The following is a 15,988-nucleotide window of genomic DNA, read 5'->3' on the forward strand; positions in this document are numbered from 1 at the left end:
AGACGTTACAAGGCCAGGGGCAACTTGTCAGTGCTGCCTATGACAACGTGAGAGCATTCTCCACAAAACTGGCGCTCTGGAAAGCTCAGCTCTCTCAGACAAACCTTTGCCATTTCCCAGCATGCAAGGCTCTCGTGGATGCAGGCACACCATTCAGTGCTGACGAGTATGTTGATGTCATTTTGAGGCTACAGGAGGAATTTGATCACAGATTTGCTGACTTCAAGACACACAGAGCCACCTTTCACATTTTTGCGGACCCCTTCTCCTTTGATGTGCAAGATGCCCCTTCTGTGCTTCAAATGGAGCTCATTGAGCTGCAGTGCAACTCTGAACTCAAAGCAAAGTTCAGGGAGGTGAGTGGAAAAGCAGACAAGCTTGGACAATTTTTGAGAGAATTGAGCCCTAGTTTCCCTCGGCTTTCCCGAATGTTCAAGCGGACCATGTGCCTTTTTGGTAGCACATACTTGTGCCAAAAGCTCTTCTCCACTTTGAACTTCAATAAGTCCAAGTACAGGTCCAGACTTACGGATGATCATCTTCAAGACATACTGAGGGTCGCAACTGCTTCCTCCCTCAGGCCAAATCTGGCTCGGCTATGCGAGAGGAAACGCTGCCAGGTCTCTAGCAGCAAGGAGTAGGCAAGAGAAGCCATGTTCAGAAGAACAGTTCATTTTCTACAGTGTTCCATTCATGTTCAGAAGAAGGTTATAGAACTGTTAATACAGACATTTCAATCTAAATACAGCAGCTAAAGATAAAGATAATTTGATGTGGATTAGCATTACATTAGTGAGGAGTTAATGCTAAGTAGACTGCCATTAGCAGGTAATGCTAATTTAAGGTTAATAGGAATTGGCATCTAATGCTAATACCATATTTTCTTGCTTTAACCCTTTAAAACTGGTCAGAGTGGGCACACTCCGTTTTGCGCAACTATTTTTAAATCCCGGTAGCACTGTAATCACGTGAGCTAGCGCAATAATTTTTTTTGCATATGAAACCTGAGGAGTTGTATTTACATCTTATGCCATCAGCTTGTCCTAGGTTACAGTTTCCTTCCACATATGCTTAGGACTCATATTGCTCTGCTGGAAATAGTTTATTTTGATGCATATGCTGTTATTTTGCAAATTTGCAGTATAATATTTATTTTCGTTTTTCCTGCAGTATATAAAAATTGGTGTATTTCAAAAATAAAACTATGAAGGCACTCAAAATAAATTTCCTGAGGTGGGAAACTATTTTGTGCAACTTTTTTGTATTTACAGTTTTGAGGGATAAGCCTCTTAAATTTCTCTAACTAGAAATATATGTTAAAAAAACAAAAACGATTTTCAATTTTTTTGTAGTTTATTGCACTTTTTTGCAATTTATGTAATTACTATGCACTTAATACATACATATTATTAAAATTTAGGCTGTAATGGTTGTATTGATGTATAGCAACTTGAAATGCTCCCAAAAATGGCTCTACAGCATGTAAAAATATAATATAAGCTCTGGCGGACTTGGTTCTATGGTAGGTCTAAACGGGTTAAATCAATATCAGTAGCTAATCCGATTGTTCAGTCTGACGTCAGGTGAAGTCATTTTTATGCATTTAAGAGCTGTGTTGAATTCAACATTACAAACTGAACATTAGAACTATCCTCTTCTCCAGGATTTTCCTGATTTAACATTTCAATATGACATTTCCAGCGCTTTGTTTTCTCTGCTCACAGACAAAACAGATACACGCATGTATATACAGCCCACGTCCAGCTCTGCATGCACTCCTGCTCCATTTCTATAGAGAATAAACAACGTAACACAATCATTCTCCATTGTTTTCAACTCAACCAGCTGCATTTAATGAAGGAGTTTGAATTTACTTTACAACAGCTGCTGTTGTTTCCTGTCTGCATTCATGTTCTTAACTGTACTCCACACATTCTGAACTGGTGTACCGTAATTGTCGGGCTATAAGCCGCTACTTTTTGCACAAGCTTTGAGCCCTGCGGCTTTTAGTCAGGTGCGGCTTTTCTATGGATTGTCCATGAGCGGATTTGTTTTGTTTGTTCCGCTGTTGTACGGCACTACGTTGCCTGGCGGAAGGATCGGGGTTCAAGAGTGGTATGTTGGTCACATGTCCATCCGTCAGGCAACGTAGTGCAGTACGAGGTAGCGCGAAAAACAAACTTCAAAGTAGCGCTACCCGTTCAGCTGGAGGCCTGGATGATGAGCGGCGATAAACTTGCAAAAAGCAAGTTATGCCCAACTCCACCATTGGATTCTGACAGCGTGGAAAAGTGTGAAAACATCCACGATCACCAACACATTTCGAAGGGCTGAATGCTGCATGATGGAGAGGAGGACACCGCCACGGCCCTTCTGAGGGTGTTCGACTCTGACACTGACAACGAGGATTTCTTTGGTTTTGAAAGTGACAACGAAAGAAAGAAGCTGAGAGTGGATGACGAAGCCACCCTGAGCCTGTTTGTTTCCGACACTGGAGGAGAGGACTTTGGTGGTTTTAGTGCGCAGGAAGATGATGGTGAATGACTGACTTTTCTTCTTGTTAAAGCCGTGTCACTGCACCTGAGCCTAAAAGGTAGTCCGAATCAATTGTTCTGGTGTGCTGTAGGTTATTGTTATGTACTACATTTGTTACTCATTTATGAAGCACAGTACATGTTTTGTACTTGTAATTACCGCTACTTGTACATATACCTAAAAAGTTATGCAAATATGTACCCATAACTTGTTTTTCAAAATATTAATAAAAGGGGTGTGTCTCCAAACAGCCATCTCTTTCCTGACAATTCGCTTTGTGCATATTCTCTTACATATGATAAGTCAACATTGAAACACCTGCGGCTTTTAGTCAGGTGCGGCTAATGTATGTACAAAACAGGATTTTCCCCTGATTTTAGCTTGTGCGGCTAATATTCAGGTGCGCTCTGTAGTCTGGGAAATACGGTAGTTCTTCCTAAAGTACTGCAGTATTCCTGCCAGTACATCCTTTTAGTTTTCCTAACTGTTTCCTCTGATGCTCGTTGCTATTCTTTCCTCAATGCAAATTCATGCTAAGCTCCTTCATATCCATCCCTGTTTCTAAACCTGTAATAATTGCTTTAATGTGTCTTTGGCCTAATTATGAGTCTGTCCATATGTTTGTAGTTCCCCACTTGCTTTGGTTTCTTAGCTCTGATTCTCTCAAATTTATCCTTGAAATCATTTACTGGCATCTCTCCCTCTCACTCCCACTATCCCCAGAACACCAGAGTATTCATCTCCTGGTTTATCCTATGGCCTCTTTGCATTTTCTCCAATCATCCCTGTTTCTAGAGTCTCACCCCATCTGCAGGCAGTCCAAGAGAAACTGCCTCTGCCATTTTCTTCTTCTTAATCTTTGATTTTTCTCTTCACTTTCTCCATTGGGTCTTCTTAGACGCACTTTCCAGAAAGCAGCAACATTTTTTGTGCCCCATTTTTCAAATTGTGCATCTTACTTCAGCTTAATGTGTTTCCTGTTTTGTTTTTACACAGGTCATGTAAAAGAAATCCTACCAGAGACTCGACAAAGCTGAACTGAAAGACAGCACAGGCAATAAATCAGAGCAGCACAGAACTTAAGCTCATGGTCCATAGAAGCTGGGCTCTACAGGTGTACCAGGACAAGCTTAGTGTAAGTCCCTCGAAAAAGTTTCACTTGTGCTGTTTCGGTGTAAATTACTGGTTTGTTTGAACAATTTCATCAGCTGAACCATAAATACTCCAAAACAATTTCTTTGTGACTCAGTGTGATTTTTCATTTTGTAATATTAGCATGTCAAACTCTACATTCTCTACACAGATGAGAAATGAAGTGTATTTAATAATAAAAGTTATCTCTCAGAGACAAAGTTAGTGTCTCATTCAGGTCTGTATCTGAGTAGCCTCAGACACATGCAGTGCTCATATTTTCTGTTTTGTGTGTCACTCAGACCTCTTCCTGACAGGGGCAGCAATTTCATTTAAAGTCCCATTCACTGATACAGGCTGCTGGAGCTCCAACCAGGAGGGTACACACATGATCCAGGGAAAAAAATTATATATGGTCTCTTAGATAAATATTAAGAGGTCCTGTGTTTTACTAAAAAATCAAAGTAGTAAAACACAGGACCTTTGGGTTAGATATAAGGTGATTTGACAAATCATGTCTGTTGTAAATGAGTAAGCCATTTATCGACCTGACTCAGGTTTTAAATCATCATCAGAAAAGACTGAATCCTGACCTGAGAATCCCAAGTGTACACTTTGGACTTTCCACTGCAGAAAATAGAAGCTTCAGTCCTGAATCCTGCAGGTTGTTGTTACCCAGATCCAGCTCTGTCAGACGGGAGGACTGGGAGCTCAGGACTGAGGACAGAGCTTCACAGCTTCTGTCTGACAGGTTACAGCCACTCAGTCTGAAGAAAGGATGACAAGAAGACATGAAACACTTGTGTTAAAGTATATTCATGGTGCCATGAGGAGCTACTACATTTACAATATTTCAACACTGTTTCAGGACATGCTGGAATCCTTATTGCCTCATGTTACAAAAGACAAATGTGGCAGTTTAGTGTGATTTGGATGGATTCATTAAAAAAACAAAACATAAACACTGTTAATTTTTTCCAAATGAAATTGATTAAATGATGTTAATTGATGAAAAAAAAATCGATATTGCTTGATCTGACCTCAGCGTTTCCAGTTTGCAGTATTGACTCTTCATCCCAGCAGACAGAAGCTTCACTCCTGAATCCTGCAGGTTGTTGTTACCCAGGTCCAGCTCTGTCAGATGGGAGGACTGGGAGCTCAGGACTGAGGACAGAGCTTCACAGCTTCTGTCTGACAGGTTACAGCCACTCAGTCTGAAGAAAGGATGACAAGAAGACATGAAACACTTGTGTTAAAGTATATTCATGGTGCCATGAGGAGCTACTACATTTACAATATTTCAACACTGTTTCAGGACATGCTGGAATCCTTATTGCCTCATGTTACAAAAGACAAATGTGGCAGTTTACTGTGACTTGCATGGATTCATTAAAAAAACAAAACATAAACACTGTTAATTTTTTCCAAATGAAATTGATTAAATGATGTTAATTGATGAAAAAAAAAATCGATATTGCTTGATCTGACCTCAGCGTTTCCAGTTTGCAGTATTGACTCTTCATCCCAGCAGACAGAAGCTTCACTCCTGAATCCTGCAGGTTGTTGTTACCCAGGTCCAGCTCTGTCAGACGGGAGGACTGGGAGCTCAGGACTGAGGACAGAGCTTCACAGCTTCTGTCTGACAGGTTACAGCCACTCAGTCTGAAATCAAGGTGGAAGGGAGACAAGATCAACCAAACAAATCAGAGCTTTATTGCTTTTTTATTGTTTTTAAGCAGAAATCAGTGAGGTGCTGGTAGATTCTGTTCTTTTGGTTTATTACCCAACAACACACACATACACTAATATTTGTGACTTTTGTAATAGTAGCATTTACAATGCAAAGCAACAGCGATCACAGATTGAAGGGGCCTGAATAAAACTACAATGCAGTGATTTTTAAGATGACCTGTTCTTCCAATTTCCAACAACAGATTTCTCCAACCTTACAGTTAAAAATAATTCTTTATCTCATACTGAATCTTGGTGCACCTCCCCCCAGTTTATTAAAATGGAGTGGTACTGAAGTTGCTGTAAGTGATGTGTGATGCCACTGATTTCCTTTCTGATCCAATACAAAGTAAAATTCAGGCTGGTATCTGCGATACTGATGAAAACTATTCCTTCAGAATCAATACAAGACATCATAAGAAAATATGATGTTTTGTATAACATAAAAAGCCTGAATTTTAAAATATTCAGTTAATAATCAAAAACAGATGTGACTGAAAATAATAAAACTGAGAAACATTTTATGGCCATTCGATCCTTTTACAACCATTGCAAGAGCTTGGTTGGCATAGCCGGCAATACGTTGGATAGTAATAAGTCCGGTGGGTGATGGGCTCCACCAGGGCTGCCCTTTGTCACCGATTCTGTTCATAAATTTTATGTTTAAAGGCTGTATCAAAAGTTCATTCAAGTTACAATATTGTGGTCAAAAGTTCTCCTTTTTTCTTTTATACTATACAACTACGCTGTCTCATGGTTTTAGGACATGGATCTGTCATGGAAGAAATCTATGACCACTTTTAATCAACATTTTAAAAATAAACATGATCACAGATTTACTCACAGAGCTTTGTTGGAGGCTTTGACCACTGGCAGCAGCCTCAGAAGAGCCTCCTCTGAAGCAGAGTATTTCTTCAGGTCAAACACATCCAGATCTTCTTCTGATGACAGTAAGATGAAGACCAGAGCTGACCACTGAGCAGGAGACAGTTTACCTGTGGAGAGACTTCCTGATCTCAGGGACTGTTGGATCTCCTCCACTAGAGAACGATCATCCAGTTCATTCAGACAGTGGATCAGATTGATGCTTTTCTCTGCAGACAGATTCTCACTGAGCTTCTTCTTGATGTACTGGACTGTTTCCTGATTGGTCTGTGAGCTACTTCCTGTCTGTGTCAGCAGACCTCGTAGGAGACTCTGATTGGTCTGCAGTGAAAGACCCAGGAGGAAGCGGAGGAACAAGTCCAGGTGTCCATTTGGACTCTGTAAGGCCTTGTTCACAGCACTCTGGTGGAGAGATTGAAGTTTTAGTTTGTTAAATAGTTTAGACCATGTAGAGGTTGTTTGTTGTTGTTCCAGCAGATTGAGTCCAGAGTTGATGAAGGTCAGATGGACATGAAGAGCAGCCAGAAACTCCTGAACACTCAGATGGATGAAGCAGAACACCTTGTCCTGGTACAGTCCTCTCTCCTCTTTAAAGATCTGTGTGAACACTCCTGAGTACACTGAGGCTGCTCTGATATCGATGCCACACTCTTTCAGGTCTGATTCATAGAAGATCAGGTTTCCTTTCTGCAGCTGATCAAAAGCCAGTTTTCCCAGAGACTCCATCATCTTCCTGCTCTCTGGACTCCAGTGTGGATCTGTCTCAGCTCCTCCATCATACTTGACCTTCTTCACTTTGGCCTGAACCACCAGGAAGTGGATGTACATCTCAGTCAGGGTCTTGGGCAGCTGTCCTCCCTCTCTGGTTTCCAGCACATCCTCCAGAACTGTAGCAGTGATCCAGCAGAAGACTGGGATGTGACACATGATGTGGAGGCTTCGAGCTTTCTTGATGTGGGAGATGATCCTGCTGGCCTGCTTCTTATCTCTGAATCTCTTCCTGAAGTACTTCTTCTTCTGTGGGTCAGTGAACCCTCTGACCTCTGTCACCATGTCAACACAATCAGGAGGGATCTGATTGGCTGCTGCAGGTCGTGTGGTTATCCAGAGGCGAGCAGAGGGAAGCAGTTTCCCCCTGATGAGGTTTATCAGCAGCACATCCACTGAGGTGGACTTTCTAGGGTCAGTTAGGATTGTAGTTTTGTGGAAGTCCAGAGGAAGTCGACACTCATCCAGACCATCAAAGATGAACACAACCTGGAAGTCTTCAAAACTGCAGATTCCTGCTTCTTTGGTTTCAGTAAAGAAGTGATGAACAAGTCCCACCAAGCTGAACTTTTCCTCTTTCAGCACATTCAGCTCTCTGAAAGTGAATGGAAATATGAACTGGATGTCCTGGTTGGCTTTGTCTTCAGCCCAGTCCAGGCTGTGTTTCTGTGTTAAGACTGTTTTCCCAATGCCAGCCACTCCCTTTGTCAGCACTGTTCTGATTGGTTCATCTCTTCCAGGTGAGGCTTTAAAGATGTCTTCTTGTCTGATGGTTGTTTCTGGTCTGTCTGGTTTCCTGGATGCTGTTTCAATCTGTCTGACCTCATGTTCATCATTGACCTCTGCAGTCCCTCCCTCTGTGATGTAGAGCTCTGTGTAGATCTGATTCAGGAGGGTTGGGTTTCCTGCTTTAGCGATGCCCTCAAACACACACTGGAACTTCTTCTTCAGGGTGGATTTAAGGTTACGATGACAAACTGCAGCTTGAAGTTCTGAATGAGAAGAAAAATAAACACTCAATTCCAAAAAGAACTAATCTTTAAAACATGTTGCTCCATCTTCCATCTCTGGAAAATGTCTCATTTATCCAGCAGCTTAAATCTTTAGATAAATCCTCTTACTGCTCTGCAGACGGTCAGCCAGCTCCTCCTGCTTCATTCTCCTCAGGAAGTCCACTGTGATCTTCACAAACGCCTCTCTGCTGCTGCTCCTCTGACTCTCTAAGCATTCTGGGTAATCTGGACTCAGAACCTTCTGTATCTTCTTCAGCTCGTTCTTCACAAAAGTGATGATGTTGTCCTCCAGCAGCTGGAACAGAATATTTATGAATGAGCCAATCAGACTGAAATCATGGAGCCAAACATCAGATCCATGTTGGACACGTCAAGGATGCATACAGCTCCTCCTCCCTCCCCCCACTTGGTAGGTCAGATCATAACCTGATTCACCTCACCCCCCGCTATGTGCCAATTGTGAGGAGGGAACCTGTGACCACCAGGACTGTTAGGAGGTGGTCAGAGGAGGCCTTAGCAGAACTACAGGGCTGTTTCGAGGTGACCGACTGGGAAACACTCTGTGAGCCTCACGCCGAGGACATCAATGGGCTTACTGAGTGTATCACAGACTACATAACTTTCTGCACCGACTCCATTGTTCCAGCTCAGACTGTTCATTGTTACCCAAATAACAAGCCGTGGGTGACTAAGGACATCAAAGCCCTCCTCAACAACAAGAAGAGGGCTTTCAGAGGGGGCAACAAAGAGGAGGTGAGGAAGGTCCAGGTGTTACTAAAGGACAAGATCAGAGAGGCTAAGGACAATTACAGGAGGAAGCTGGAGTGGAAACTCCAGCAGAACAGCATGAGAGAGGTGTGGAGGGGCATGAAGACCATCACTGGATTCAGGCCAACCAACAGCAGGGGAGCTGAGGGAGGTGAGAATAGAGCCGACGAGTTGAATCTGTTTTTCAATAGATTCGACACCACAGTGTCTGCTCCCACCCCCACAACCTCACCTGCAGTCAGCCTGGAATCCAGAGCCACACCACTGTGCCAGCCTCTCTCTTCACATGTTGCCTCCTGTGAGAGTCCTGACACCCCTCCCCCACCCATCACCTTCACTCAATACCAGGTTGAGATGCAAATGAGGAGACTTCACTCAGGCAAGTCTGCTGGACCAGACGGAGTGAGTCCCCTTGTCCTCAAGACCTGTGCCCCCCAGCTGTGTGGAGTCTTTCATAAACTGTTTATGCTGAGTCTGAGTCTGCAGAGGGTCCCGGTGATGTGGAAGACATCATGCCTCGTCCCTGTACCAAAGACGCCACGTCCCAGTGGCCCCCAGGATTACAGGCCCGTGGCATTGACCTCCCACATCATGAAGACCCTGGAAAGGCTCATCCTGGACCAGCTGCGACCCATAGTAAGACCACATCTGGATCCCCTTCAGTTCGCTTATCAGCCTCGTCTCGGAACAGAGGACGCCATCATCTACCTGCTCAATCGTGTCTACACCCATCTGGACCAGCCGGCGAGCACTGTGAGGGTCATGTTTTTTGACTTTTCCAGTGCTTTCAACACCATCAGGCCGACCCTCCTGGGTGATAAGTTAGCAGCGATGCAGGTGGATGCTTCTCTGGTGTCCTGGATTGTTGATTACCTGACAGGAAGACCACAATATGTACGTCTCCCACAGTGTGTGTCTGACAAGGTGATTAGCAACACAGGGGCACCACAGGGGACTGTCCTCTCCCCCTTCCTCTTCACCCTCTACACCACAGACTTCAGCCACTGCACAGAGACCTCCATCTTCAGAAGTTTTCTGATGACTCTGCGGTGGTTGGATGCATCAGCAGGGATGATGAGACAGAGTACCGGGCTGTGGTCGACTCCTTTGTCACGTGGTGTGAGCAGAATCATCTGCAGCTCAACGTGGCAAAGACCAAGGAACTGATCGTGGACTTCAGGAAGACCAGGAAACACTTGACCCCTGTTTCAATCCAGGGGGTCAGTGTTGACATTGTGGAGGACTATAAATACCATGGACAATAAACTGGACTGGGCTAAAAACACCACAGCACTTTACAGGAAGGGCCAGAGTCGTCTCTATTTTTTGAGGCGACTGAGGTCCTTCAACATCTGCCAGAAAATGCTGAGGATTTTCTATGAGTCTGTGGTGGCCAGTGCGATCCTCTATGCTGTTGCATGCTGGGGGAGCAGGCTGAGGGTCGCAGATGCCAACAGACTTAATAAACTGATCCGTAAGGCCAGCAATGTTGTGGGGATGGAGCTGGACTCCCTCAAGGTGGTGTCGGAGAGGCGGATGCTGTCCAAGATAAAGACAATGTTGGATAACACCTCCCACCCACTCCATGACATGCTGGTCAGTCACAGGAGCTCGTTCAGTGAGAGACTGAGATTACCGAAAAGCACCACTGAACGACACAGGAAATCATTCCTGCCTGTGGCTCCCTGTACAACGCATCCACTTAACACACTGTTTGCTGCTACAACTACACATGTTTCTTTTCCAACTATTTATCTATGAGTGACTTATGTATGTATGTATATATATGTATATATTGTACTATTCTTAGTTAGCGTATTGTCTGTCTTGTCTTAATGTTGGTTTATAATGGAGCACTGTAACAAAAAATAATTTCCCCCAGGGATCAATAAAGTATTCTGATTCTGATTCTGACACACTGACGATCCACTGGTCTACAAAGAGCAGCATGGAGATGACTGTGAACAGAACAGATGTAACAGTAGTTGTTGTACATGTACAGACCATAAATATGGAGTCCAGCTGTGTTTGATGCTGCTGGGCAGACTGACCACTGGGAACCTCTGAGCTCTGCTGCTCCACTCTGTGGAGGAACCATGAAGGATTAGATCAACACAGGATAAAGATCCAGGAGTTTCTGCTCAAATAACTTCATCTGAATCAAGTCTGTCAAGTTTTAAACTCTCAGATTGTGAACATATCAGTAATTTTCAGTCTGTTTTCATGGACGTCCTTTCAGTGGTGATGTCAGGGATGATTTTGAAGAAGCTCATCAAACTGAACCATCAGCAGATCACTGCTCCAAAACCAGAACATGATCCGAGTCTCCCTCCACCACCAGAACACCAGCTTTACTAACGTGGTAGATCAGTGTAGTACAGATCAATAACTGATGAGTCATTTGATCAAAATCACTGAGTGCTTCACGTCTGACCCTCTGATGCTTCTGTAGACATTTTGCATATTTAATGAATGTCTGACAGTTTTACATTCATTCTATGAACACAGTGGAAATGTTGTGTTATAGTCTCCATGTTGTTTCCAGCATCATAAATTCTTAAGTTCAGAAAATTAGATTCTTTCTTCACAGCTGAAAAACAACAACATTTATTCTCTATTGAAATCTGCATCGTCCACTCCAAAGGTCACAATCTGAAGGTAACATCTGGTTTTGTTCCCTGTGGTTAACTCTGAGCATCAGCATGGTGGGATTTATCCACTACATCCACACCACTGTGGTTCAGTGTTGTCCTGATGGAGTAACAGCAGCCAGTATGATCCAGGCTTTAGCTGCTGGGTCTCTGTGTGACCTCTCAGACTGTTTAACAGATCAGACACAAAGAGAATCAGAGCAGCTCTGTTCTTTAAAGACAAACATGAACCCACTCAGGTCACACTTTCCCCACAGATATGAGCATCACTGTCCTCAAACAGCAAATGACCAAGTCGAACATTTGGATCTTTTCTCTTTCATTGTTTTCTTTTTAATGAATCTTTGTAACAATCTGAGGATGTTTCAGGTCATATTTATCCAGGAAACACAAACATGTAAAGGAGTCATCACAGCTCTCTGACCTCGTTGCTCCAGGTTCACCACTGAAGGCTGGATTTTCTTCTTTGGACCAGTCACTCCTCACAGACGGACAGCTGGACCCTGCAGACTGTGACCTCTGACCTCTGCAGACACAAACATGATTGAAGCAGCTGTGATCACACAGACTGCAGATAATGCAGCTGTTTCCTGTCAGTAACATCCTCTTAGATTAGAGTTCAGCTTTTTACAGGAAAACTGGACAAAACTGATTTTTGTTACAAACTCATTTTCATTTCCTCTCAGCTCACAAACACAGTCAGACAATCAACCAGAGTCAACACTGATTATAATGTCAGTGCAGAATTATTTCTGTTACTCAGTGAGTTCAGCTCTCTGACCTCGTTGCTCCAGGTTCACCACTGAAGCCTGGATTTAGACCTTTGGACCGGTCACTCCTCACAGACGGACAGCTGGACCCTGCAGACTCTGCTCTGTCCTCCTCTTCCTCCATCATCATCTTCAGTCAGTCTGAGAGGTAAACCACAAACACTCAGTGAGTTCACATTAACAGGAGGAACTGAGTTACAGTCGCTGACCTCTGACCTGTCATGTGACCATGAAACCAGGTCAATATATCTGTAGGTTCAGTCATCCAGGTCATGTGATCTAAGGAGCTTGGAGAGAAAAGAGACGTCTTTAAGTTTCTGGAAGACGTTTCATCTGAGAAGCTTCTTCAGCTCTAAAACCAAACGGTGGAGAGTCCCAGATATTTAAACCTGAGAGGGAAAGAAAGCATGTCGCTGACCCACCACTGATGTTATTTCAAGGAGGAAACTGAGAGCCTTTGCACCAGGAGCACAAACATCAGCTCCAGCAATGATCCACTGATGTGTTTTTATTCCATGTATGAATGTTGTTATTGACAGAGATGACGTTTGTGTGTCAGTGATGCAGTGACTGTTGTTGTTACCTGTACAGGCTGGTTAGACTCTATGAAACAGATCATACAGATCTCTGCATGTTAGAAGAGACTATTAAAGGTCATGAATGAGACAAAGGCAGGGAGGCGTCCTTTACAGCTAAACAGCAGAGTGAGAGAACAGCCAGCACCTCTACATTTATCACATTATACAGCACATGTATGATACTGACAGGGATGAGAAGAATTTAGTGATTCTGATCCCATCATTGATATTACTTATTGATTCTCAGTAGCTCTGCTCTGACAGTCACCACCATCACTGAGCAGCATATCAAAGACATTTGTGCACATTAACTGCATGTTGTGGCTCAAATGTTTGTGCATGTTGGAGGCATTTCCTCTTTGTTGTGATCAGTGTTGGTCATTACTCAAAACAGTCATTATTACACATATTACACAGAACACTTTGATTAAAAGTAATGGAGTACGTTACTTCATTACTCCTCATAACATTACTTTGATGTTACTGTGTGAAATGAACAAATGAGCATGTAACAACATAAAGCTGAGGTACAGCCCCACACACCAACACAGATCCTGATGAGGTCACGTGATGTTTCTCTGAGTGTTTATGAACACAAATCAAAGATGAAACAGCACAAAGACACTTCAAAGTGATTCTACTGTAGAAACATGAACAGGTAGAAACCTGCAGCCTGACTGCTCATCACTTTGTTACCTGTTCAAGTTCAGCAGCAGCAGCTCACTTTATCACGGTGCTGGTCTGGGGTCAGTGTTTACTCAGCTTTAACATCACTCTGGGTTCTTGGCTAGCCTAGCTTTAGCTTAGTGTTAGCATGCTGTGTGCTAGCTTAGCGTCAGAGCTCTGCAGGTGTCTCGTGTGTAAATATTAATCACAGTGACAGTAAAGGAGGTAAAGGGCTGTGACGTCATCACGTACGCTGCGTCCTCTGTGGGCTCTGAGTGAACTCAAAGTACAAACTACAAGTACACAAACACGAACGTAGCTCAGAGTGGCGGACACACTCGGCCTCGTTGGTCCAGCTGTGAGTCCGTTACCGTGAACTATGGAGCGGCAGATTTGTGCTGAACTAAGCTGCACACAGCTGATGTTAGCCAGGAAACATTACACACTGACTTTAATGGAGAGACCGGAAATACAAACACACACAGTTTGTTGTGTGAAGAAATCAAACACGAGCTGAACAAACAGTAAAGTTCCTAAAGACAAACTGTTAAAGGAGGAAACAAAGCAAACTTACAGTTTCTTCACACCAACAACAAGCTCCACTCCACACCTGGACACTAAACACGGACACACAGGTGAGCTGCTTCCTGGAAGGAGGCGGGACTCCACCTGAAACTCAGCACAGGTGGGAGGGGCTCAGCTCTGTGTGTGCTGATGTGTTAACTTTAAAAATATGCCGTCTGACTGCTCAGACTGAGTCAGAGTAAAGTTCACATGCTGACGTGTGGAGACATTTAGTATTTAGTATTTAGTATTTATTTATTTATTGTCATTGTCAAGAACAATGAAATTGCGTTTGGGGCTTCCATACAACCCAAAAAAAGAAGAAAATAATAAATACCCCTTAAAACCCAAGTGTACATATTTAACCCAGTGTGACTCCAATGCAATAAGACAATCCTTAGCAATAATGTTCGTAGAAATTCAGACAAAGACCTGAGAAACATGACAAAATACAACAATGCACCCATTCAATATTATTGTACTGTGAGATATGATATCAGATATGATAGTTATCTATTTAAGAAAGAGGGGGGGGGGGGGCAGGAGGGGGAAGAGAATAAAGATATGATGCACCAATGCAGACCAGTTCATTGCTATTAAGAAGTTGGATATGGTTATTGTCCGTGAGAGGGGGGCAGAGAGTTCAGGAGCCTCACAGCCTGTGGATACAGGCTGTTGGCCAGTCTGGATGTTCTGGCCTGTATAGACCTGTACCTTCTCCCTGAGGGCAGCAGATGGAAAAGGTGGCGCGCAGGGTGATGTTGGTCCCGCAGGATACTGTGCACCCTCCTCAGACAGCGAGTGGGGAAGATATTACTGATCTCTGGCAGACTTGTTCCAATAATTCTGCCAGCTTCTTTCACCACCCGCTGGAGTGCTTGCTGATCGGCCTTGGTGCAGCTGGGGAACCACACTAGAAATCCATACGTCAGAACGCTGCTGATGGCACAGTTGTAGAAGTTCAACATCAGAGATCTGGGAATGTGTGCGCTCCGCAGTCTCCTCAGGTAGTAGAGGCGCTGTTGGGCCTTCCGTACAACTGAGGTGATATGGTTGCCCCAGGACAGGTCCTCGGTCACAGTTACCCCCAAGAATTTAAAACTGCTCACCCTCTCCACCGCCTCACTGCCAATGAAGAGAGGCAGATGGTTGTTATGACCCCTCTTCCGGAAATCTACAATGATCTCCTTGGTCTTTTTGGTGTTTAAGACCAAGTTATTGTCGTGGCACCATGACTCTAGTTGTTGCACCTCTGTCCTATAGTTTGTCTCATCATTGTTGGATATAAGTCCGAGCACTGTAGTGTCATCTGCAAACTTAACAATGAGATTGGACGCGCAGGAGGAAATACAGTCATGGGTGAAGAGAGTGTATAGCAGAGGGCTCAGAACACACCCCTGAGGGGCACCGGTGTTGACCACAAGGGTGGAAGAGGTGTTCTTACCCACTCTGACACTCTGTCTACGGTTAGTGAGGAAGTCCACAATCCAGTTGCACAGAGAGGAGTTAAGTCCCAGTTGGTGGAGTTTGGGACGGAGTTTGTATGGCCGGATGGTATTAAAAGCCGAGCTGTAGTCTACAAAGAGGAGCCGTGCATAGGTGTTCCTGTGTTCCAAGTGCTTCAGTAATGTGTGCAGCACTGTGGCGATCGCATCCTCGGTTGACCGGTTCTCCCTGTATGCAAACTGGTGCGAGTCCAGGGATGGTGGAAAAGCAGCTCTGATGAAACCTTGTTGTAGCTGCAGGTGTGAACACACTGATCCCAGATCAGCTCTGCTGTATTTGTAACATGAACATTTCTGCTGCAAAGCTTCAAATGTTCAGCATGTTTCTCTGTTTCCAGTCTATAGATCCAGTCACACTTTCTACCTTCACCTGTGCAGTAAAGACTGAGAGCAGAGCTGAAAGCAAGCGTCCAATCAGTGAGC

General features: G+C 43.9%; 1 protein-coding gene and 2 long non-coding RNA genes across 3 annotated transcripts in view; all 3 read right to left on the reverse strand.

Annotated features, from left to right (window-relative positions):
- LOC143418288 (uncharacterized) overlaps positions 1–4,346 on the reverse strand; it is a 10,396-nt gene extending 6,050 nt beyond the window's left edge. The window contains exon 1 of the long non-coding RNA XR_013098213.1: positions 4,260–4,346. This is a non-coding gene — a long non-coding RNA (uncharacterized LOC143418288). The remainder of the gene's footprint in view (positions 1–4,259) is intronic.
- A 1,355-nt stretch (positions 4,347–5,701) lies between these two features.
- Positions 5,702–10,900, reverse strand: LOC143418459 (protein NLRC3-like). Its single transcript, XM_076883568.1, has 3 exons — positions 10,836–10,900; positions 8,172–8,358; positions 5,702–8,042 (listed from the first exon to the last, which is right to left on the reverse strand). Exons 1-3 carry the CDS (start codon positions 10,836–10,838, stop codon positions 6,238–6,240), a joined length of 1,995 nt encoding a protein of 664 aa, XP_076739683.1. The 5' UTR covers positions 10,839–10,900; the 3' UTR covers positions 5,702–6,237.
- Positions 10,901–11,815: 915 nt separating this feature from the next.
- Positions 11,816–14,249, reverse strand: LOC143418294 (uncharacterized). Its single transcript, XR_013098218.1, has 3 exons — positions 14,071–14,249; positions 12,264–12,393; positions 11,816–12,008 (listed from the first exon to the last, which is right to left on the reverse strand). It is a non-coding gene; the product is annotated as an uncharacterized LOC143418294 (long non-coding RNA).
- Positions 14,250–15,988: the final 1,739 nt, after the last annotated feature.

Source organism: Maylandia zebra, linkage group LG4, assembly GCF_041146795.1.
Source record: "Maylandia zebra isolate NMK-2024a linkage group LG4, Mzebra_GT3a, whole genome shotgun sequence".
Lineage (NCBI taxonomy): Eukaryota > Metazoa > Chordata > Actinopteri > Cichliformes > Cichlidae > Maylandia > Maylandia zebra.

Coding starts and splice junctions, on each gene's coding strand:
- LOC143418459 (XM_076883568.1), bottom strand. Junction 8,043..8,171: donor GGCTGACCGTCTGCAGAGCA/GTAAGAGGATTT, acceptor CTTCTCATTCAG/AACTTCAAGCTGCAGTTTGT.